The sequence below is a fragment of the Lepisma saccharinum genome, chromosome 3 (genome assembly GCF_977018435.1).
Source record: "Lepisma saccharinum chromosome 3, izLepSacc3.1, whole genome shotgun sequence".
Classification (NCBI taxonomy): domain Eukaryota; kingdom Metazoa; phylum Arthropoda; class Insecta; order Zygentoma; family Lepismatidae; genus Lepisma; species Lepisma saccharinum.
In genome coordinates, this window is record NC_139231.1 from 45,787,155 (window position 1) to 45,812,606 (window position 25,452).

Here is a 25,452-nt window from a genome sequence, read left to right on the forward strand (position 1 = left end):
ATGAAATAAAAAATAAGAGTAATAGAGTAGAACAGACAAATGTGCAGAGATTGAATTAATGTACATCTTCTGTTGTGATTGACTTGTGGGAATGAGTGTTTGCTTTCTGATTGGAAATAGAATCCCACAGCAACATAAAATTTTGCACTGGGTTTCTTTGCGGTGTTGCCTTTTTCCCATGGGCCCATATTCGGCCCAGTTATGCTCAATTTTGCATCAAGCAAGAAACTCTTCACCCATACTTTTGTGACCCCTAGGTTTTCAATGCTGCTGGCATACTATGCATTCTCTAACCATTTTTTGTATATATTTCTTCATGCAGGGGAAATATATTCTGGAAAGAGTGTTGTCATCTTGGTGAAGCCGAAATGTGCACCTCCTATTGGAAGACAATGAATTCATACTATGACTGATTTCTGCAATGATCTCGGTATGCATAAAAGCTTCTATGAACCATTCACCATCTTATGATTTCTATATAATAACCCATTTTCCGTTGTGTAATAACATGCTTGTCTCTGGAGGGCAGGTGAAGTCTCCAATACTTTAAAAATATCACCAAAAAATGAATCTGCTCATTGGTGCGACGCAACATCTACAGTGTTGTCCTGCAACAATAAAATTTGTGGTTCTGGTAATTCTGGCTCGTCATCCTCTTGGCAAATTTCCACTCTCTCTTGACAACAGATCTGCGATATTCTGGTTCGATCTGCAGTGCAACACAGTGTAAGTAATTATACTCGTCCAGAATTGTGGCCCAGCACAATAATTTAGCCGAAAGATGTCTTGATGTGTGGATGTAAATAATCGCTCAAATTATCAGTGAAAAGATCGAACTGTCTCCCAATTAAATAGAATCTAAAGGTTTTAAAAGCATAGAGAATTGCTGTAAGTTTAAGTTCAATAATTCCTAGCTTCTGTTTGTGTGGTTTTAACGTTCTACTGCAATATGTGACAGGTAAAAACTCATTCTGTGCATTAGGCTGCACTAAAATACCAGAAATAGCTTTTGTACTTGCATCTGTATACACGAGAGTTTCTTTGCGTGGGTCGTACGGTAACAGGACTGGCGCTGTAATTAATGCATGTTTTAACTTGTCAAAAGCGGTTTCTTGTTCTTCTTCCCACACAAATTTCTTATTTTTATCAATTAGCTTCTGTAATGGTTCTGCCAACTCTGAAAATGATTTTATGTATTTTTGGAAGTAAGAACAAAGTCCTAAGAAACTCCAAATCTGTTTAGTAGTTGTTGGAACCTTGTAGGTTTTGATTGAATTAACTGTTTTATCAGAAATGTGAAACCCAAAGCATCCAACCTGATGACAGAGAGCTAAAATTTGAAACTAACCAAAATAACATTTTGTGTGGACAGGCGCAAACCTGCCGCAAGCAGGCACTGAAATAGCTGTTCTGTATTAATATAAAAAATGGGCAGAAGGAAAAAGGATAATCTAAGTCCGTTCGTCTGCCAAAAAAAAAACAACTATAAATATGTGAAAGAAGCAGCTCGTTCCTATTTTAGTGCAAAGTGTTTGATTTCACGATGACAAGGAAAATGGTACACAGCGAAAGCATATATGTAATATTTAATGTTGTTGAATATTTGGAGGGAAGTTAGCTATAATACGTGCAGCGACTGTAGTAATAATACGGATATGTCGGAAGGAAAAGAAACATTCTGAAGTACAAAGTGTTGTCTGAGTGAGTACTGTTGTTTTGTTTAATATTTATTATTCTCTTGATTTTATTTTGGTCAGTCATTATTAGAAATAAAGAACTGCTAGATAGACTACAACTGTTTTTCTGCATGTGGTCTTTGGATCGGCTACCTTGTTTGCAGGAGCGCCTTGAGATAAAATTTTCACCCGGGCAAGGTGACAGTGGGTATGCTCCTACCTTCTACCTTGCCCCAATGTAAATCATGGTCATGTTACATAATTACGGTTTGATTACAAAAAATAGCCCTATTTTAAAAATAATTTGAGTGTTACTGACCATTAAAGAACATGTTTATTGTAGGTATGTGAGTATGCGTTTATTTAATACCGACATAATGACATCAAAATAACAATAATCTCTTAGCTTAAATACCTACATGATTTTACAATATGCTTATTAACTTATTCAGCAGTAACATCAATTAATTCTTGACAACAATATATTCAATTCTTTTTTAAAAACAAATAGCTACGCACCCAGTGATCCTTTAACAGAAATGTGTAAATTTATATAAATCACAGTAATTTTATTAATGTTTGTAAGTTTCTTTCTTCCTTACTCCATAGTTGTATCTCTTGCATAAAAATTGCTTAATATGATTTGGGTGCACACCCAGAAGTTCAGACCACAAGTCACCACTGTCCCTAGGTCCTTCTCTCTGTGGCTGCTGCTGAGTACTGTTTGCCAGCTTCGCTATTCTGGAGCCAGATCTGGCTCTTTTGTGAGCTCGTTTTGCTGTGAACTGTGGCACCTGCCCCACTATGACACCATGTGTGGCTCCGGCTCACGAAGACTAACTTTTGCCATGAGTATATATTTTGCACATGATGTGATATTGTTATATTGGCAGCATCACCCCACCCCTCTTACCACCTTTTTTATAACGCCGTAGCCGACGTGAAGATGATATAATATTGTTATCTGAGATTCCTTTATTTCCAATTTCATGTAACCATTGGTGGATTATTGAGATGGGTAATGCCGCCAGATCTAGACGACTGTGAAAACTAAGAATAAATTGTCATCACTTTAAAGTTAAAGGTAATAGCAGTGCATCCACCCCTCTGATACCTAAAATTACCCTAGGAGGCACTTTATGCAGCCTTCATTAATCTAACTCATTTAAAGTCCACTTTAGCTATTTAAGGTGAAATTTAGATTTTTTATGCACATCAGGTTTGACAACACTGCCTGTATGGCCGTAGGAGGCAAGGAGAAATGCATTACGCTTATGGGAACATTATTTTATTCGTTCTCTTGAGAATATCAAATATTCAATGACATAGAATAGTACATGGGTGGAAAAAGGATGCATTGAACTGTGTCTTAGTCGTAGGAAAAGTCTAAACTCCCATTTGATTAGCCGTAACTTGAAGTAGATTTCCCATAAGGAATACATAGGATTCTGTAAATACTTATTGATCATATTTTTCAAACATCGTGTCTAGCTTAATAATCAACTTAAACAACCGTTTCCATGCAACATGGAGAGAAATCCATACTCTCTTGTATAGTCAAGGGATTTTTTAGTAGTAGTGCCCATTCCGATGATATTCAAATAAATGCACAACTGGTGTGTAATTGTCACTCTTCCCCTTAAAAGCTCAATTTTACTGTTTAGTTGAAAGTAGTAGAAAAAGAATGATGATTTTTGTTAACACAAACTACAAGACACAAATAGTATAATTTTCAAAAATTATGCACATTCTATCACTTACAGCGACAGAGATTGTCATAATATGTATGTATTTTCCTTCCTGAATTCTTATACGCAAACTAAAAGTTAAAATGAACTTTCCCACTATCGTAACAAGAAAAGGCATACCTTCAAGTCTAGATGGGCTATGTATTTTTGGTGCATATGGTACAATCCATCTAAAATTTGCCTTATAAAGAATGATGCTTCTTCTTCAGAAAGTCTTTCTTTCTCTGATATAAAATCAAAAAGTTCACCTCCATTCACTCTGAAAAGTACAAAATACCATGTGGTCAATACAATTACATTCTTATGTATAACAATCTAATTGTAAACATATCTGGAAAAAATGGCACATATTAGAAACATGTGAAATAAATAGATGGAGAAATACAACATAAATTTAATTTTGCAATAAAACACACATACATTTATATAAAAAACAATAAAAATTAGGGTCTTCGTGATAGTGTAATGGTTGATGTTTTTGCCTTTTATTCAAGACAACACAAGTTCGATTCTCAGTGGAGGTACATTTCTGGACTTCAGATCCCATTTTTAAACTGTAGATCCAATTTCAATAATAATTATGATGATGATAATGACGAGACTTTGATGATGATGATAATAAACAACTTTCAGTTCTGCACTTTTAGAATCCACTAAATTTTTAAACACAATGCATTGGAGGTTGACTAAAGCATTACGCACTCGATATAATCTCATGCCTAATACACTTAGTAATCAAACTGAGCACAATGACTCTAGAACTGAAAACTTGTACATACCATGCCAATATTCTGAGCATCTGAGCATGCCCCTGAATTTCACAATAAATTATGGAAACACAAGAAGTACATACAGAGTGTCCCAGAAAGGGGTTTACACTATTTGAATGTGAATAACAGAGAAAGTATTACAGATAACCTGATGGAACTTTTTGTATCTGGATCTGTCATGATTAGTGCTTGTTGCCATTCATTTGTTTTTCTTTAATTTCAGTTCAGTTGCCAGTAGTGACAAGTAATTGACAAGATGGCTGAGAACCTTTCCGTTGAGCAATGGAAGTGGATTTTAAAGTGTTTTTGGAAATGTGAGAACATGAAAGAAGTGCAGAGACTATGGCGGGCAGAATTTGATGTATGGACTTCTGGGGGGATCTTGTGAAAGTTTGTACCACTGCTTCCATCCCTCTTTCGTCCGATACTGATTTCCTCCTGCCACACCGTCCCAGATCACACACAGTTCCTTCCCTCTCAAACATGTTGCGTAATTTCGTAATTGTTACACGTGACGGTGGAGCAGTATCAAATTCTGTGCACCATCGTCTCTGCACTTCTTTCATGTTCTCACATTTCCCTTGCTCAACGGAAAGGTTCCCAGCCATCTTGTCAATTACTTGTCACTACTGGCAACTGAACTGAAATTAAAGAAAAACAAATGAATGGCAACAAGCACTAATCAGGACAGATCAAGATACAAAATGTTCCATCAGGTTATCTGTAATACTTTCTCTGTTATTAACATTCAAATAGTGTAAACCCCTTTCTGAGACACACTGTATATTTTCAATGTGCAAGAATCAAGCTTTTTTTCACAGAGAGCCAATTCTTTACCATTTATTTTTATAACAGCGACCCAAAGAACAGACCATGTGAAAAACTGTCAAATGATGCAAGCTTGGAGCAAGCAGGAAGAAGGGATTAATAGTTCAGAAAGAAATAAACTGGATAAAAAAATATAGAATCATTTTATGAAACGCCATTCAAAACAGGTATTTTCGGAATCAATACAGCAACTGAAATTCTAAAATTGTCATTGACCCACCAATTTTTTTCTGTAAAAATTCAAGGAAAGACGTTTCTACTGAAACAATCATGTACCTACAAGAGACTGGTTGATAAATATTGATATTCAAATATGTGTTTAACAAATTTGACAACAAATACATGAAAGATTGTGCATAAAATAATATGAGAAACAGAAAATAGCACGTAAAATTCCAAAAGTCGAAAGTAATTTTACCTTAAAAAAATCATGAAAAAGTTATGCATTAATTTAAATTGTGCACACTGTATATTGCCGAAGCCCAAAAAATAGTTTCAGAAAAATTTTGACAAAAGAATCACTTTTCTGTGATAGCTGTTTCACTGAGTGGGATAAAATCAATTTCACCTATCTGGTATTTCTTTCAAATATTGAGAGAACAAACAATATCAGAATTTAATTTCATTCACTATACATAGTGAACCAAGAGTAGGTGGACAGTAAATGATAACGTTCAGCGTGATCTCACTAAATTGCATCCTCCTGTCCGGGTCATCCTCCAATATGCCATGGATTAGCCGTGGACGATAAGGTCTCAACCCAATAGATTTCAGGATTCGTATAATAGAGGTTTGAAAAACTCAATATGCTGACCAAAAAACATAAACTAAACGTAACATTTCAACCTTCTAGCAAGGTCTTCTTCAGATTGCACCAAGTACAAATGTAACAAGGTACAAAACAGGACAATATATATACACAAACATTACTCCCATCCAGAGTATTAGAAAGTTGTTCTGGAACATTCTAGCAGGTGGCTTTCCCTTGTCAACTGTACTTTCACCTAAAAGGCTAAACATATTTTCTTCCATCTAGAATGTGTTTGGACTCTTTCTTTATCTCACGCTCTCTTCCCTTTATTCTTCTCTCCTCTTTCTCTCTTGTCCTTTCCACTCTTTCTAACGCCTTCTTCCATTCTTTGTTTATCTTCATTCCCCCATTCCAGTTCATTGTGTCTTCTTCACCTTTCTTCTCTATTTCCTTGGCCTCCTTCCATTTTAGCTTAGCCTCATCTCTCTCTATGTCATGTCCTCTTTCTCTCGTGTGTTTAAATATCACATTTCTCTCTCTCTCTCTTAAGTCGTACATCATCCCTATGTTGTTTCAACCTGTCTTTCAGCCTCTTTTTCGTTTCTCCTATGTACACACTCTGACATTCTTTACATTTTACTTCGTAGATAATCCCTTCCTTTTCCTCTTCTCTGTTTTCCTTTTTCTTGTTTGCATTCTTCGCTATTCTTAAGATGCTTCTCCCTCCCTTCCTGTAAGTTTTAATGCCCGCTTTCCTAAGCACTTTGCATATCTTTCTCTGGTCTTCCCCATACTCCTTATTCCAAACCTCCTCTCTTTTTCTTTCTCTTCCAATTCTCCCCTGCCACTTTTCTTTCTTCTTCTGTTTATGTCCAGTCTATCCTCCTTCTCATAGCCATTCTTTTCCAATGTTTCCATAGGCTATTTATTTTGCCTTCTCTTTCACATTCTTTCGTGCATATTTTCTCGATTCTGTCCTCCATATTCTTTATAAAATTTATTTTTGTCACCTCACTTAACGTCACTTCTTTTGTGGCAGAATACCCCTGCTGCACACTTCTTCTGATGCCAAGCGGTCTCAATTTCTTGTCCTATCTTCCTTTTCATCAATATATCTAAACTTACAGGAAGGGAGGGAGAAGCATCTTAAGAATAGCGAAGAATGCAAACAAGAAAAAGGAAAACAGAGAAGAGGAAGAGGAAGGGATTATCTACAAAGTGAAATGTAAAGAATGTCAGAGTGTGTACATAGGAGAAACGAAAGAGAGACAAGTTGAAACAACATAGGGATGATGTATGACTTAAGAGAGAGAGAAATGCGATATTTAAACACACGAGAGAAACAGGACATGGCATAGAGTGGGATGAGGCTAAGCAGATAGGAAGGGAGACGAGAATACTAGTGAGAAAATGGAAGGAGGCCAAAGAAATAGACAAGAAAGGTGAAGAAAACACAATAAACTGGAATGGGGGAATGAAAATAAACAAAGAATGGAAGAAGGTGTTAGTAAGAGTGGAAAGGACAAGAGAGAAAGAGGAAAGAAGGAAAAAGAGCGTGAGATAAAGATTCCAACCACATTCTATGTGGAAGTTAATATTTTTAGCCTTTTAGGTGAAAGTACAGAACAACTTTCTAATAGTCTGGAGGGAAGTAATGTTTGTGTATATATATTGTCCTGTTTTGTACCTTGTTACATTTGTACTTGGTGCAGAGTCTGAAGAAGACCTTGCTTGTTACGTTTAGTTTATGTTTTATAATAAAATACATTTCTGCCTTGGTCAGCATATTGAGTTCTTCATATGGAAACAAGGCTTAATGGTGTTATAATAGAGGTCTGTGAAATGCTCAATTCTGCTGAGGCTCTTCTTGTAGACTTACTGTTCACCTACTTTTGGTTCACTCTGTATGTTCTCTATTTTTTATAGTGGACTATGTAAAAAGGAAGAAACTCGAGAAGAAACATTTTGTTATCTTACAAGATCTTTATGAGGGTATAGTATAGTACATACTTTTCAAAATAAAATACCCTACCACAGTGGTTACTAAAGTGTGGGCCATGGTGGCCTGGATGGCTTACAGGGGTGCCACAAAATGTTCAATATTTTCACCGTAATAACTTACATGTTAGTCTAACAGGGTTTTAGTACTTTTTACATAAAAATGTTCCTCAATTTGACATGTGTTTATTTTTATCTTAAGGCAAGCAACATAACCACACTAAATGAGCGTTGCAAGTGTTAGATAGACCTACATTCTGACTTTGGTGACGAGGAAAAATCTTGAAACACTAAGGGTGCTGTGAAATGAAAAAGTTTGGGAACCACTGCCCTGCCACATAGCAAAGTGCGTATACTGTATAATGTGGGCAGGCGTGAATAAGATTCCTTAAGCAATCTGCAATTAGTGATTAATAGAGGCATGCATATTTCGTTTTTGACAAAAACATGAAATGTGAAATAACACATTCTAATGTTAATATTTAATGTTTCTGAAAGGTGTTAGGAGCATTTTACTACCCTGTTTTGTCACGAAATTACAGGGAATGAACTGCTAAATGTGAAATAGACTCTCAAACACGAAATTTAGAGTTTATTTACCAACATTACACTTTCTGAAGTTTGAATTATCCTGAGAGCTATGCAATTCACAGAAAATTGATTAATTCTGCTGTAAATATTTGAGAAGCCAAAATTGTCCCCTTTATATAGGAATAAACTTAATACTCTGGTAACTACATAAATGTGCTATTAGATGGGATATGTTTATTTTGTGGAATAAGCGCATTTTTTTAAATCAAATTTATGGTTATATTCACAATTTTAAAACCAAAATGTCATTTTATATAATGCTTTTACACAGCTATAACAGCGAAATTTTATTTTATTCACCGCATTTGAACCTGAAATTGACACTGTTTTTGCACCAAAAGTTTGCTTTTTTACTTATCAAAAATATGTGCCTCTAGTGATTAATAATTGTTGCTGCATTTTTCAAATTACCATCAACCACCTTTATCTGTTCATGTAAAAATAAGGGATTTTTTCTTCAACAGTAAATAAAATTAATATGGAAAACAACAGTGTAACAAACTTTGATTGTCAAACTCTTATTCTTGTATTGCTCTTACACATTCACATGTACAATGATATCCAGAATGAGAACTGGGAGGCAAAGGAGAGGCTATCATCATGCGACTTGCATATTTTGGACATGTAATTCAATTCTACAAGGGGTATTCATGTCAAACCGATACATTTAATTTTAAATGTATAACAATGTATGCTAGCATGGTGGTACTACATGCAGTAGTAAGTGGTTACTGATAGGCAGGGCACATGTGGGGGGGGGGCACAGAGGAGCAATTGCCCCCTTGACTTCAAATTTTATGCAAATAAAAATACATTTCATAAAATTTTCTTGCTCGCAATACCTGCTTTTCTCAGTATCGCCAAGTTCAGAGCCGTAGCTGGGGGCGGCGGGAGTCAGCCATGGACACTGACCAATCTAAATGAAAAAAGTTGTAAAAGAGAGAATGCCATGGGGCCCTGTGAAATTATTTTTAAACTATTAAATCAATAGTATTCAGTTGCAAAAATTGGATCTAAAAATTTTCTTGCTCGCTTCACTCGCAATTTCATTTCTTTTCTGTAATGTATTTAAATAACATGTGTTGTTTATATTATGTATTGAATAAACGTTGAATATGTACACAATTTAGTGTTAGTATGTTGCATATGTGTAAAACATATCTTGTAGGTAAAAGTTATATATGTTATATGTACAAAAATAATTATCTTAGGAATGCATTTATCATTCATTTTCTGCCATTCAAAAATAGTTTGCCGAACTCTGTGGCCGAGTGGTTAGAACATCGCACTGCAATGCCAAGGGTCCCGGGTTCGAATCCTGCTCGGGCTTGGTTGTTTGTGAATGTCCATTCATCAATTTCATCATTTCGTCACTCATCCCCATCTTCGCAAATTAGCCAAGAGGCACAAAATGCGAAGTAAAATAAACTAAATAAAAAAAATAAAAATAAAATACAGTTTGTGTGCTTATTTTCCATTATTAGCTAATGTTAAATTGAACGTGTTGAAAAATTACTTCAAATCGTTTGTTCCAAACAAATGCCTTTGCACAGACTTCTACCCCCTTTTTGCATAATTTACGAGGATAATAACGTATTTGATAGTATTACTACTACCACTAGTAATAATAATAATAATAATAATAATAATGGTGCATTTATCCTGGTACTTGCCCCACCCCCCCTTACAAAACTTTGTGGTTGCGCCTCTGGGCACATGTTGTGAACCTGTCCAGAGACCGTTAATCAACAATGTTAGTGTGTGCATGGAACACCATATGGTGATGAAGTTTTTTGTGAACAAAGGTGAAAAATCTGCAGACATCTACAGAAGACCTTAACCTCCACGTGATGATCAGATGCTCAGCCTCAGTAAAGCATTTGAATGGTTCAAACAATTCAAAGATGGCTGCATGTCTGTCAGGAATGATCCCGGTTGTGGTGGTTCCCAGCCCACAGCAGTCATTCCTGCGAAGATTCAGCACGTGGAACGCATGATCCTACAAGCTTTCCAGGCATTATTGGGGAGCCCAACTTGAGAGTTAGTTCAGTATAGGCTTTTACTATTGTTGCCATCACCCCCAAATAACAGTGTTTCTGTCAGAAAGGAAAGTCGTTAACATTCGAAGAGAGAAAAAAATAAATATGCAATAAGTACAGGGAATATAAGGTTTTGATTGTGTACACCTTCTTTTACAACTCAGACCATCTAAAAAAGGCATTTTTCTTTCTTGTGTTTACTGGGATTTGGGGAGTTAAAAATAACAGCCTTCCTCCTGTTGCCACTCACTGCAAACACATGTTGGGAAGAGAGAATGGGCGGGAATGTCTAGGCAGAAGTTCGTCAACAGACTTTGGTCCCGTGAAGTCACGTGGTTTATTGTGCGCCCGCTTCCTCTTTTTGAGTAGACGTCAGGGAGTTAATTATTAGCTCTATTACTAGGTGTGCCGGTTAATAATTCTTAATTGATCCGAAAGAAAACAAGTGTATCTGGGGAGAAAGGTAACAAATGCTTGATTCAAAGTATGCACCATCGCTAGCTATACATTGTGCCCATCTGTCAGTCAAATTTTGGATGCCCTTCCAGAAAAATCGTTCACATTTTGAGGTGATCCAGTCAGAAAGCCATTGTTCGACATCTTCGTAACTGTTGAAGTGTTGCTGGGAAAGTGATTAAGACATCGATGAAAACAAGTGGTAGTCTGAAGTGGCTAAGTCTGGTGAGTATGGCAGGTGGGGCAAGAATTCCCAGCCAAGTACAGAAATGGTGTCTCTGAAGCCATTCGCTGTGTGTGATGAGGCGTTGTTGTGCTGCAAAATCGCTTTTCCGTGTCTCGTCGCCCAATCTGGACACTTTTCGATCAATGCATGGTTCAAATTGATGACTTGTTGTCAGTAGTGAACGGCATTCACTGTTTCACCTGGTTTCAGAAGCTCATGGCACACCACACCCTTCTGATCCCACCAAATGCACAGCATTGTCTTCCTTCGGAAGCGATTTGGTTTTGCGGTCGATGTTGAAGGTTGTCCTGGGTCAACACATGACTTTTTGCATTTTGGGTTCTCTAAGTAGATCCATTTTTCGTCCCCAGTCACTATCCGATGCAAGAAAGACTTTCTTTCATGCCAAGAAAGCAACACTTCACACACCGTTTTTCGCTTTTCCATTTGTCTGTCATTCACATGAAGTGGGACCCATTTTCCTGCCTTCTGAATCTTTCCCATGGCATGAAAACGATCAGATATGGTTTGGCGACCAACATTTAACTTCTCTGCCAGTTGTTGTTGCGTTTGTGTATCGTCTTCGTCCAACAGGCTTGCAATTCGGCATCTTGGAATTTTTTCGACTGGCCCGGGCGATCTTTGTCTTTCAAATCAAAATTACCGCTTTTGAATCGTCGAAACCAACACACACACGCGTCTTGCGTTAGGACATTGTCACCGTACGTTTCCACAAGGATACAATGGCATTCACTTGCATTTTTCTTTTGATTTAACAAGAAAAGCAGGACGTGCCGCACATGCTCCTTATTTGGTTTGAAAGTCAACATGTTTCCCACACAAAACCAATATCACGATCACTCGCACTCGGTTGCACATCCACGGCGTTTTGACAGGTACTGTCCTGGCAACACACTGACGTAACAGTTGAGACTGTGCACCAATCCTTGCTTCCAGCACCATCCATCGACGAAATTAAGAATTATTAACCGGCACACCTGGTATTAGTGTAATATCTTTACCAACTGGTTAAAATGTCAGATTGAAATATGTAGTTGAAATGGTTTTATTATGTTTAAGTCTTGCTTTCTATTAATATAAATCAATTATAGTTCATACTTGCATTACATTTGACTTGCATTCTTGTCTTACTTTTATTGTGTACAGTGGCGGCGATAAGTGGGGCCTGGGAGAGCAGTTGCCCCCGCACTGTGGCTACTTAATGCTAAGGCTTGATCTACCAAGAGAAAGTAAAAGTAAACTGTATTCCTCAAATTAGCGAAATTATAAAATTTCCTTTAATACTCTTTTACCAGTACCACTGAACAGCCATTATAATTCTATGTTTAAAAAATAATATATTTATAAATTAAATGATATGTATTAGCAATGATTCTTATAATGCAGAAACAATATACATTGCAGACTGCAGCCTTCTGGAGCATGCCTTTCTCCACAAGCAACCCATTCATTTGAGCAAGGGTAAAATTTGAAAAATCATTAGTGTTTATCATCGTTTCACATAACATTTCATGGTTCGAGGGGGAGCATGGCCCCCAACCCCTCCCTTGGGTACGGGCCTGCGTTGACCACTAACTTTTGTTTCGGCATGTACTACAGCATATGTTCAATGCACGAACAGTCTTAACAGTCTTCCACTGTGCATCATGAGGCAACGCTGTAGCCATAAGCCCCATACTGGGCTCTTCAATAGTTAAACGCTGGGATAAGTATATAAATGTAGCAGGGGAGTATGTCAAAAAATAATTGCAGTTTCCGCTCTTTTAAATTCGTTACCTTATTTAATAAACTCAGAAATCCCAGTTTGACTTGAACACCCCTCGTATGATTACATATTGCATTCATTATAAGAGACTTTATATAGGATCTAGATTAAGATTAGAATTGTGGGCTGGTTCAATTTAGTCTTGCATATGTTCATGATGTAAATATGGTCGACAAAAGAATGGAAACAATTTCCTATTTTCATGCTGCTGTTAATTTCAGAAAAATTCTTGCCTTAATTTACTACGTCCATTATGCAGGACAATGGAAAATGGAGGTTTCAATTCTTATTTTAGTATGACAGTTCAACAGTTTTAATACGACCTACTACGAAAACAAATAATTAAATTAAAAACCAGATAAAACACATACATTCTTTTTTCTTCTGAATTTTTAGACCAACATTGGTCCTTCTTCAGGGATGAGAGAAAAAAATTAGTTGCAGATGGATTAAAACAGATTAAAAGGTATATCGCTTCAGAGATTTGATTTGCTTTATTTTACTTCTCTTTTTGTGCCACTTTTGGCTAATTTGCGAAGATGAGGATGAGTGATGATATGATGAATGGACACTCACAAATATCCATGCCCAGGTCAGGATTTGAACCTGGGACCCCTGGCATCGTAGCACGATGTGCTAACAACTCTGCCATGGGGGCCGACCGCTTCAGAGACAATCATTACCATAATCCCTCCCGCTGGAACTGCAACGATAGCAAATTTAAATAACAAAAAATAGAGACAAAAAGATAGGATAATTTTTTCAGCAAAGTGATGAGTACATAGCAATTTACGGACATCAAGTTTTTATTTTTAACTGTGTTTTAACTGTTCTATCTATCCCTGAAGAAGGACAGAGGTCAGTCGAAAAATTCAGAGGCCAAAACAAGGTGCATATTGTGATTTTATGTTTTTTAACATGTTGACGACAAATGGTGTAAAATACAAACTTGTTTGTAATGAATTAAATTACAAAAGAATTAATCACATTATAAAAACATTCTTTACAAATAAAACAAGCAAAAATTATTTGTAATTGAATTTTATATTTGGTCTAGGAATTAATTCGTGTGCCTGGACAAGAGATGGTGTAACGAGCGTATCGTCCCACAGTTCCGTGTATTTACACATGCGTTGAAATCTCCTGTCAGCATGCATCGTTCGTAGTATAGGGCAGTTAATTGACGCGTCAACAACAGCATTTTGTAGTCAACTGAACATGGCGCAGTTCGTGCCAGATAAAGTGTTTTTGCGGGGTGTTCTGCTTCATGACTTTAACATGCAGAAAAGTGCTACCGAAAGTCATCGTATTTTGGTGGAAGTGTATGGTGACCATGCGCTAGCTGAGCGAACGTGTCAGAAGTGGTTTGCACGGTTTAGAAGTGGTGATTTCGGCCTGGAAGACCAAGAGACAGAAAAGAAAGGGGTTTTTGCATCGCATTGTTACTGGCGATGAGAAGTGGATCCATTACGAGAACCCGAAACGAAAAAAGGCCTGGGTGAAGCCAGGTGAACCAGGTCCATCACAACCGAAACGAGATATTCACTGTGCAAAGGTTATGCTGTGCATATGGTGGGATATGAAAGGTGTGGTGTACTATGAGCTGCTGCAACCGGGTGAAACTATTAATGGAGAACGTTATCGACGACAATTAATGCATTTGAAGCATGCTCTGGCCAGGAAACTACCAGAATGGGAGAACAGACATGATAAACTTATTTTTCAACATGATAACGCTCGCCCACATGTCGCAAAACTGGTCAAAACCTATTTAGAAAATGTCGGATGGGAAGTTTTACCCCACCCGCCGTTGCTCCTTCGGGCTACTACTTGTTCGATTGCATGAATAACGATTTGATTGGACAGTGGTTCACTTCTTCAGAAGATATCGAAAAATGGGTCGCTGACTGGATCGCTTCAAAGGATGAGGACTTCTTTCGCCACGGAATCCGTAACTTGCCTGACAGATGGGCGAAAGTGGTGGCTCGCGATGGACAATATTTTTCTTAAGGTATTTATGTATTTTGTGTTTGAACTACAGCTTCAATGTGTGCGTAACAACCGCACGAATTAATTCCTAGACCAAATATATACATTTCACATATGCCATGTTGCTTTTAGGCTTTCTTATGATAACTGCAACAGTGAGGATGAATCATGATTAGCTGAAACTGATGAAGGTGCACTTATAAAGGCAGATGCATGCCAGGGCTCAAACTCAAAATATTTGATAGCAACCACACAGCGCACTTGGCCACAGAGGGGGCTAATAATTACACTGAATTATTGCAAACACAGCAGTTATTATGAAAGAGGATACCAAAATCTTTACTATAATCCATGCAGGAAAGCAAATTTTATTCAAACTTCTCAGTTTTACTGAAAGAAGAGCATGCATACAAAAACACTTACAGAATCAGATAGGAAATATTTAGAATGTGTTTGTAAGAAAAAGACAGAACCTGTGGAAGATAAAGATTCAATTACATAATGATAGTGGCACATTGATACCATAGAAATGTCAAGATAATTTCTCACCAATAAATCATCCACTGAACTTTGCAATGCCAAAACAATATCTATGTTTCTATCTCAACATTTAGATATTCCACATACTTTTTCCCACCATTTGACAAGTTTAGTTAGTTCAACATGAATGAAAATAAAAATAGTGAAATATATTGCAAATGTCACACTTCAAATTTCTCATATCAATGTGATATACTGGATATTTCTGAGCCGTTGAGTGTAACCTCTTTATGAGATTTCCACCTCTCTCCATTTAGCCAGCCTCCACAAAATTTCTCATTCATCCACTTTCCTTGCACTTTAGGAATTTGCATATGCCATGCCAGGACATGCCTTTGGAAGCAGCGGAATCATGTGCGATAGTGGGTCTGGGTCTCTTAAAGAGCAAGAAAAGTACATTTGTATATGCTGTTGTCTGAACAAGAGCAGGACTGGTAGTTTAGAAGCAAGGTGGATTGATTTAAATCGCGATTTAAATCACTTTAAATAAATAATTTATAGAATAATGTAAATAAGGATTTTGTAGATATCAGAATCATTTTTGGTGAATGTACATTAATCTTGTAATCATTTAATGGCATTTATTAGGCCCTAAGGAAGAAAAAGAAAGGAAACAAAACATATGTACTGATGGTGTGAAGCTCATATGAAAGGAAATGTAATATATATACTGTAAACACATTTACATTTCTCATCATTGCAAATTCAATAATTTTTATAGGCAAAAATAGCAAACATTTTGTATAGAAAAATATACAAAATACAAATCATGTTAAACCGTAAATAAATATGGTAACTGATATTTTGCAAACTTTCATTAAAAAATTGCCAAAATTCAGTTACAAAAACTATAAAAATATTTTAAGTTACAATTGTACAGTACATCCATGTTTTAGTTTCACTGGAAGAAAAGTTACTGAAATTATTATAGTTCGACTAACACACTCAACCAACACTTCCTTGTACATGGAAGCAAGCAAATATAGTCCCTATCCTTAAACAAGGAAACAAAACTCATGTTACTTCCTATCACCCGATTTCCTTACTTCCTGCACTTGCACTGCTAGCTGAAAAAATAATTTCTAATTGTATCCTTGCACATGTTTCTCAGTTTCTCTCCCCCACTCAATGCGGTTTTCTCCCTCATGCTTCCTGTGACACAAACCTTGCTTGCTTGCTTACCAAAGCGGTTAACTGTCTGAATGCCAAGCAAGACTAGGATGTCATATTCTTAGACTTTTCCAAAGCATTTGACTCTTATCTCTCACACGCAACTCATCCACAAATTATCAAATAGATTCAATATTCAAGGATCTCTTCTCAAACTACTTTCATCTTACTTGCACAATAGAAAGCAAAAGGTTATCATATCTGGTTGCTCTTCGTCGTGGCTTCCTGTAGTTTTCGGTGTGCCTCAAGGAAGTTCTAGGGCCCCTGTGTTTCACTCTTTCCATGGATGACATTCACGAATACATTTCTTCTGAATGTTCAATATTATTGCATGCTGATGACTGCAAATTATTTCGAAACATTACCTCACTTCAAGACACATGTTGTATCCAAGACAATCTACAACAATTTGAACACTGGTGTCAAGACTGGAATCTCAAATTAAATCCGGAAAAATCTGTTGTCATGAGGTTTACCCTAAAATCCAATAGCACAGCACCATCCTACAAGTTATGCAACCATGTTATTCCGTTCGTATGACAGCACAAGGATCTTGGTGCCATTTTGATAGCAAACTGACTTTCAACCATCACATAGACTACATAACTTCAAAAGCTACAAAAACACTTGGACTAATTTACAGATTTACAGACATAACACACGTTTCTGCCCTCAAAACCTACTTTACAATGTGTGTTGTTCCTATTCTTGAATATGGCTCCTGTATTTGGTCAATGGCATGTGAAAGCAATATAAAGAAAACAGACAAAGTTGTAATTTTTTTTCGCCAGAATAGTCAAACACAGATGTCCAACCCTTGCAAGTTTCTCCAAGCAAGAAATCCTATACACACTACAAATTCATGACCTTTCTCTTTGCAGTCAACTCTCAGATTTAACACTACTCTTCAGAATCATTAATGGACAACTTTTCACCAGCGAACTCTTGCCACTTCTTAATATCAGAATCCCACGTCCCAACAGTAAATGCAACAACTTCTTTTACATTAAATCTTCAAGGCTATCTTTAGAACATAGATCACTTCTCTACAGGCTACAAACCATTTACAACTCATTAAAAGACGCTCCAGGCTTCCAATTATCAAAACAGACTTACAGAATGGCATGCATAAAGCATAAAGAGTAAATAATATTATTTTTGCCCTAGTTGTTATTATTCTTGTTATATATGTATATGTGTGTGTATGTGTCAATCTTATTATTTTGTTTATTTCTTTTCCGGTTGATATCCTGATGTAAAATGGATTTCCCTGTATTCAGGACTTTTCAAATAAATAAATAAATATATGCAGTATCAGAAACATAAAAATGTACATTGACATATATTTTTTATTTGCTTTAATCAAACTATTCAAATATTTTACAGGGCCGATTACTAGAAAAAGCCTTTCTATAAAATAAACATATCTATATGTATGGTGCCAAAAACCATAGAAGCAATTTTAAGCGTGGTTTTAAAAAATCAATTTAAATCCAAAAAATCATCAAAAATGATTTTTTAAATAAAAATCATGGTTTTTATCCACCCTATTTAGAAGTCACATCAACTTGTCACACTCAGGGAATGACAGCTGGTAACCAACATAGGCATATTATATCATGCTCACTGCAACATGCGTGAGGAATAAATGTTAAGAATCTAATGCACAGTGTGTGCAAGTCTCATTTTACCTCCATCATATCCAACCGGAATCAAGATGATATGGCTTAGTAATACCTAGACTTACATATTCTTTCCAATATTGTGATAGGTTTAATTTAAATAATAAATGTATCATTATACTTTACTTTATTGTGTTTCTGGTAAAGATTTTAGTACTCTTTATATTAACAGTTTCATAGATCGGAGACACATTTAAATCGGATATTTTGTGTGTCTCGTGGTTAATACTTACCAATTATATATTGCGGAACATAGTCGAAGGTGCCATTATGCTTTTTGCACGAAAACAAACACATTTTCTGCTAAAATAAGCCATTTTCCTGAATGCTACGGAAAGCACCTCACGGTACGATATCACTTGCTTTGCGAATAATAACGCTTCTTTTGTTTTCGAATATCAGTGTTTCCAACTCTATTGTGCATGAAAATTCCTATGTTCCACGAATTATTGGGTTTTTTAAATTATACTTTCAAGTCACGAAACATGCAAAGTTAGCCAGGTTAGGATAAGTTTGGTTTGTTTAGGTTACGTTAGTAAAAAATAAGAGATTAACTTACCCTCACATTATCTTTCACGTATTTATTCCATGACACATCCTTCTTGCCCGGAGCCGGGTCTCCGGCATACGCAGGGTAAGTAAGTTTTTTTTTTTTTACACTTTCTGTCACTAATCTTTCACGGGAACGAAGTATGCCTATGAGATTAGGTTAGGCCTGTTAGGTTAGGTTCCATTAGCACTCATTTCACCCCTAAATATGAGCTTCATCATCGAAAAATGTCCTCAGTACGTTCAATCACGCAAAACCGTTCTAGCAGACAGCTGGTGCTCCGGCATCCGTAGGGCAAGTTAGGTTTTTTTTTTACACTTTCTGTCACTAACCATTTACGGGAACGAGGTATGCCTACGAGGTTAGGTTAGGCCTGTTAGGTTAGGTTCCATTAGCACTCATTTCACCCCTAAATATATGCTTCATCATCGAAAAATGTCCTCAGTACGTTCAATCACGTATATCCGGACAACATCGGTTTTTCTCGATTTTCTCCTCCAGGAAATTTTTCCTCGCCTTGGGATTTAGTTTGTTGAATTCCTTATACAATAATCCAAGGGATCTTCTACGCCCGATAATAACCAAAAGTCACATCCATGACATGCCATTTTCTCGATAAAAAGTGTGCGTTTCTAGGAAAAAAAAAATGCATGTTTCTCGAAAAACCCCACGAACCATTCACACGAGGTTAGGTTAGGTTCCATTAGCACTCATTTCAGCCCTACATTCATCCAAAAACCATTTTCCTTTCTCGAAAAAAAAAAAGCACGTTTCTCGAAAAAAATCGCACGTTTGGAAACCCTGATTCCACTAGCGAGATCACGTGACTTCGATGCTAGAGCCATCTGCAGGTACATCTTGGAAACAACGGCATGATGTTGTCGATTTTCACAAAATGCGCAATATTATTGCATGAAAAGTGATTATTTATTGTTCTGCTGGATTGTACGATGAAGTTTTAGGAAGAATATATATCGACGAAGGTTCTAAACCTTGGAGAAACTCATTTCCGTAAGTAGTTTCTTGTGTAAAATTGAAGAAATGAGTCTCCGATGCATGAAACTGTTACCCTTTTTATGTATCCCAATACTACGTTAAGAGACCTCTTCTCTTTTCCTCTGGTTAACAAATTTATTTTTAATGGTGGAGATCGAACCTACTGTGAATCTGTTATTTAGTATAAATCCAGTGTGCTAATCAACAACTTCGCAAAGCATCTTATGTTGTCTTTTTTTTTCTGTTGATAGTCCTACTTTTCAGATTGATCACAACCTTTCTATGAGAGATAAGTACAAGATGTGGTAAAAAGGTGAAAACTACTTAAAATGGGTAAAAAGTACAACTATTGTCATGTTGTGAATTTGTCTTAGTTGTTTTTCATACCGGGTGGCCAGAATTAAAGTTACCCAACTCAGAGCCCTCTGTAGCCTGTTTGAGGCATCGTAGAACTCTGAAATTTGGCGAATCCACTATGCAGACCATGGGGAAGAGGATGGCGATAAAAAAAAATAGTTCATTTTCCGCCACCAGGTTGAAATGTGGTGCTGTACTTCCTTGATGGGTTGTAATAATGACGTAAAATGCTCCAATTGGTTATGGATTTGCCTCTACCTTCCAATCTTGCAATATTATTTTCTCGCAACTTCCAGCCACTAACAAATGTCTCTCTAATTAATAACTCAGCTAAATCACTTAACGTGATTATTTGTACAACCCATCATGGAAGTACAGTGCCACATTTGAACCTGAACTATTTTATCGCCATCCTCTTCCCCATGGTCTGCATAGTGGATTCACCAAATTTCAGAGTTCTACGATGCCTAAAACAGGCTACAGAGGGCTCTGTTGGGTAACTTTAATTCTGTCCACCCGGTATGTTGGTGACACATGGTGTAAAATATAATTTTTCTTTAAACTTAGTGGGGAACATGTAAAGAAAAGCCACCCACCATGCGACACTCAAGGTTGTCAGAATCTGCCACTGAACTCCGCACACAGAACACTAGACAGCTCACACCCTCACACCTTGCAAGTTTATGCACCAGAGCATCATTTGCCTGCAACAATGCAGTTTCCAAGATGCACTATGTGGAAGAGAGCTTACCTCTTGTGTGTGCTTTCTGGAAAAAATGTCATCCCTCAGGGAGCATTCAAATGAAAGTGATGCATTCACTTAGAAACTAAAACCTTCAAGATAAAAAATATGCAACATTGCATACTGAAGTGACATGAGAAGCTGCACATGATGCCATCTTCTCAGTAGCATGTATTCTGTCATCTCGGTCTATTGGTAATATATGTGTACAGTGGCAGCGAGGGGGGTCAGTTGCCTCCCACTTTTGACCCAACACTATGCTAAACCTTATCTACAAAGGGAAATGTATGGTTTTTGCCCCCCCCCCCCTCTCCGGGTTTTGGAACCCAATCGCCGCCACTGCATGTGTACATTTGTGGTGAATGCTTTTTGCAGATTGGTGCCTGTGTCACTTCTGTTTGAAACCTCCATGCCACCAGTCTTACACCTATCAGGGAATAGCAATTATAAATGTTCCCAAGCCTAATAAATATTGTAAAATAGAGCTACAATTCATTTAAACAATTTAAAAATGAACCAAACTTTCATACTTACAACTCTAACACAAGTATTACAAATTGTCCATTGTCAAAAACTTCATGCAATGATATGATATTAGGATGGTCCATTTCGGATAAAATTTTGACTTCTTTCTGTATGTCCTCAACAGGCACTCCTCTCCTAGATGAGGCAATCCTCCTTTTCCTGATGAACTTGGCGGCATATTTGTCACCACTTGACTTCTCTGCACAACGTTTCACAACAGCAAATTGCCCCCTGGAACATGAAGGTAGACAGTTATGTTTCCATAACAGTTTGGTTATAACAACAATAGTAAAGACAAATAATATTCCAAAGTATGCAAATTTTAGATCTATATAGACATCTTTGTAGCACCATTTTATTTACTTGCTTTCTCAAGTCTGTCCAGTCAGTACGGCATCTGGGAGACTAGAGTTAGATTTCCAGGGTGAGTGATTTCACGCAGGAATTGTTCCCTGAATGGAGGAGCGGCTCTGTAAATCACTCAGAATGGGTACCTGGGGGCAAAACTGGCAGTTCAGGCAGTAACGGTTCAGATTGTTGATGATTTTTTCCAAAGTTTCATAGGAGACTAAATATTGCAGAATTGTAGAAATGATTTTTATAGTAAATTTTAACTTTGGTGAAAGTAGGTAATTACCACTGTTTGGAGTTCCAAAAAGTGCAAGTGATAGGTGAAAAAAAACCATAAAAGAACCTTATGCAAGCATCCGCGCTTCCCATTGACAAGGCAATTTTCGTTCATAGAAGAAAGAGAAAGTATCGTAAAATAGTGTGAAATGATTGTGAAAGTAAATTTGAATGTCAATGAAAGTAATTAAGACTATTTGCAGTTCCGAAAAGTCCTATTCATTGGCAAAAAGAAGATGTAAAAGGTGTCTTACATAAATAATGCTGCTTTCCATCAACAAGACATTCCACAGACTGTCAACACAAGGCTCAAAGGGGGTACCATGCTTGACAAGCACCAACATGAGAAGGTGCAAGCATTTAGAGACGTTATTTGAATACTAAGAGCCCTAAACCTGTTTCGCAGAACCTATGAAATCTTTTCGCACAACACATGTGAACTAGATGGCAGCAGCAGTCTGTAACCAAGACGACAGTAAATGAATGGCTGGTTGCAAAAGACGGATCATATAGGAGCATACAAAAGTGACAAACCATTCTCAAGCAAACATGCAGTAAGTAATTGCTAAAACTTCGAAGTATGTGTTATCAGCCATAAATAGAAATCGAACCATGAAATAATGCCTGTGTACCATGATGAAATCGGAATTAAACAATCGGAACTTGCACCATGAAATCACATTATTTTGATATGCATTTCCATGTCGGAAGTTCACATATGTTCGAAAAAAATGTAATATTGCCTTTGAAACATTGAGGAAAAGTGAAATTTCACAAAAATTTATAAGAGGTTCACATACACTAGACCCCATGAAACTTTTGGGTGGTTTATTTTTCATCAAGTGCTACTCGTATTTTTAAAAAGTAATTTAGTAAATAGTGTCACATTTTGTTGAACAATTGTGTATCTCCCTATTAACAAGTGTGTTGCTTCAACTGGGAAAATATAATTAGCCTTGCACTGGACAACCAACAGCAAATGTATTAGGTTTATTCATTAACGTATAGAAATTCAAATAATTTTTACACTTCATAAAGCATTAAAATGATAAATTCAGTACTTACGTTCCAATCTCTTCAAATGTATCATAATATTTCTCAAAATTTTCAGTCTTGAATTCCATTCTTAGCAGCAAAAACGCTGCTTTCCTCACTCATTTTTAAGTCCATCCAATTTTTAGCCACTCACACTTCTCTACACTCAACGACGAAACCATTTCATTCAGATTTCATGCGCTTAATGCCCTGAAAAAGTCAAGAAAAATTATATTAACGAAGTTGTTTTTAGTTTTGCATGATAATGTTTTGCACGCCTGACTTTATTGACATCGTAGGTCAACTACCTGCATCATTGGGTCATTCAAAGGGATACAAACCATTCTGTTTGAGGGGAAATTATGCTTACTTCTGTATGTTTAATGCAATGTAAAGCATTCTCAACACTAAATATCTTAATCCAGATTTGTATTAAAAACTTTTGACATAAAATTTGTTGCGATGGACACAGTTAATTGACATTTGCTCCATCCTACCTGTTCAAGTGTGAACCGGCTCAGTTCAATATCCACACATTTCGGGTTTTCTCGCAACACAAAAATATTTTTGGTTAACGATATACGCACGAGAATACTTCAGAAAATCAAATCATTCACCTCACACATTCACTTTCATATAAATAAATGCACCGCACGGACTTTTATGTGAGCCGGCTTTCACTACAGAACTAAACGCGGGCCAGCAAAGACGACCGACCGCAAGTTTGAGCTCGATATTTTGCCCCTTTTCCGTTGTTCCCACAGGTTTTGAAACACGTAAGCAGACGACCTCCCATTCTTCTCCTCCTCGCGCATGCGTTCAGTTGTTGATTTCTTCCGTACCACACCTCCCTCAATCAGCTGAGCTAAGAGCTTCAAGCTTTTGTTTCTCTTCCGGAAGTTAAATGCTTGTCTAACTCTTCCCCCAGCCTTTCCTTTCTTTCTTTCGTGTCGCTATGTACTGGATTGCTCGTATCATTACAAACAGAACTATATTTTCAAGTTAACTGTTTGATTAGCTGCCCCTCGGTGAAGAAGCGCATTGAAGGGTCGACTCATTATCTTGGGAGAATGGGTTCGAGTCCTGGCCTGAGCAAGAATGTTTATTTGAATGTTGGGAGCCGGGAAGGGGGTCGAACTGGTACATCGGGTCCTCTCTCTGGAAATTGGTATCGTTCATATAAACTTACAAAAAAAAGCTCATTATTTTTATTATTAATAAACAGAAAAAAGTTGTTACTTAGTATTCGAAGAGAATAAACCAAATTAAATACTGCGACAGAGCGAAAAATAATGAGTATAAAATACAGGAACAAGATTGTGCTTTCATATTCTAGCATTTAATGCAAAGAATTAAATGATACCACACTTTTCAAAATTCCAAAAATTAGTTTTCTGGCGGTGACTCTTACTTACTCTTTGTGCTCTTTGAAGTAAAGTTGTTGTCGGTTTGCAAAAACTTAAAAAAAAAAAATAGAATCATTACTATTATTTGCTCTTCTTGCAATAACAGGGTGATTCGAAAGTTCGGCACCATATGGCAGTGCAGATAGCGAAAAATGGAAAGAAGAAAAGGTTGTTCGAAATAAACTTGAATTTTCAACGTAGAATGCACAGTTGAGGTTGTATGTAAGTACATTGTTAAGAACGTCAGTGAGAACAGAAAATGCCTTGTTTTCCACATGCTTCGTCCTCAAATAGAGCATTAACATTACTGGAAAACCGTAGGTAAATGAAGAATGACGGCAATCAGAAAGTTTTTCTACCTGGGTAAGACATGGATGTTTATATATACGTATGTATGTCCAACGTCGTCGCCTTGTAATAAAGGAAACTCGGGTTCGATACGCGATTGAGACATATACATAGTGGTTCGGATCCCATTTTATACTTGTAGGCGCTCAGTACCGATTAGCCTATCAGTGCATAAAATGGACTGAAAACAAAAACAAAAACTCGAACTGAAAGTATATCATGAATGAAAAGTGGAGACTTGCGTCAAATTGATTTATTGGATTGATTTGGTGTCTTAAGTCCACTTTATACACAGTAAGGCTAATCGGGACTGGACCTACAGTTCAAAGTGGGATCCGAACCACTATGTGCCTCCACCGGGTATCGAAACCGGGACCCCTTGGTGTTAAATTGATATGAAAGGATAAGAGAAAGAATGGTAGGGGAAACTGCCACTTATGGAGTGTGACCCACGCGGGAGATCCGGGTTTGATTCCCGGAATAGGAGATTTCATCTGGTTCACCCAGCTTGTAATAAATGGTTACCTGTGGGTGTAAAAGTGGCCAGAGCGTGGTGCTGCTCAGATCATATCCCTCCCATGTGCCTTCACGCCATATTACATTTGCAATGAGCAGG

General features: G+C 37.0%; 1 protein-coding gene across 4 annotated transcripts in view; it reads right to left on the minus strand.

The window, feature by feature from the left end:
* LOC145985010 (death-associated protein kinase 1-like) overlaps nt 1-25,452 on the minus strand; it is a 189,528-nt gene that overhangs the window by 134,789 nt on the left and 29,287 nt on the right. For 2 of the 4 annotated variants that reach the window (XM_083118501.1, XM_083118498.1), the window contains exons 1-4: nt 23,580-23,873; nt 23,113-23,292; nt 21,430-21,651; nt 3,545-3,683 (exon numbers count right to left, since the gene is read on the minus strand). In XM_083118501.1, coding sequence (XP_082974627.1) covers nt 3,545-3,683; nt 21,430-21,651; nt 23,113-23,171 — 420 coding nt within the window. In that variant the 5' untranslated portion in view covers nt 23,172-23,292; nt 23,580-23,873. Of the gene's footprint in view, nt 1-3,544; nt 3,684-21,429; nt 21,652-23,112; nt 23,293-23,579; nt 23,874-25,452 lie in introns of those variants that run through there. The other 2 variants (XM_083118500.1, XM_083118499.1) reach the window with 2 other exon arrangements.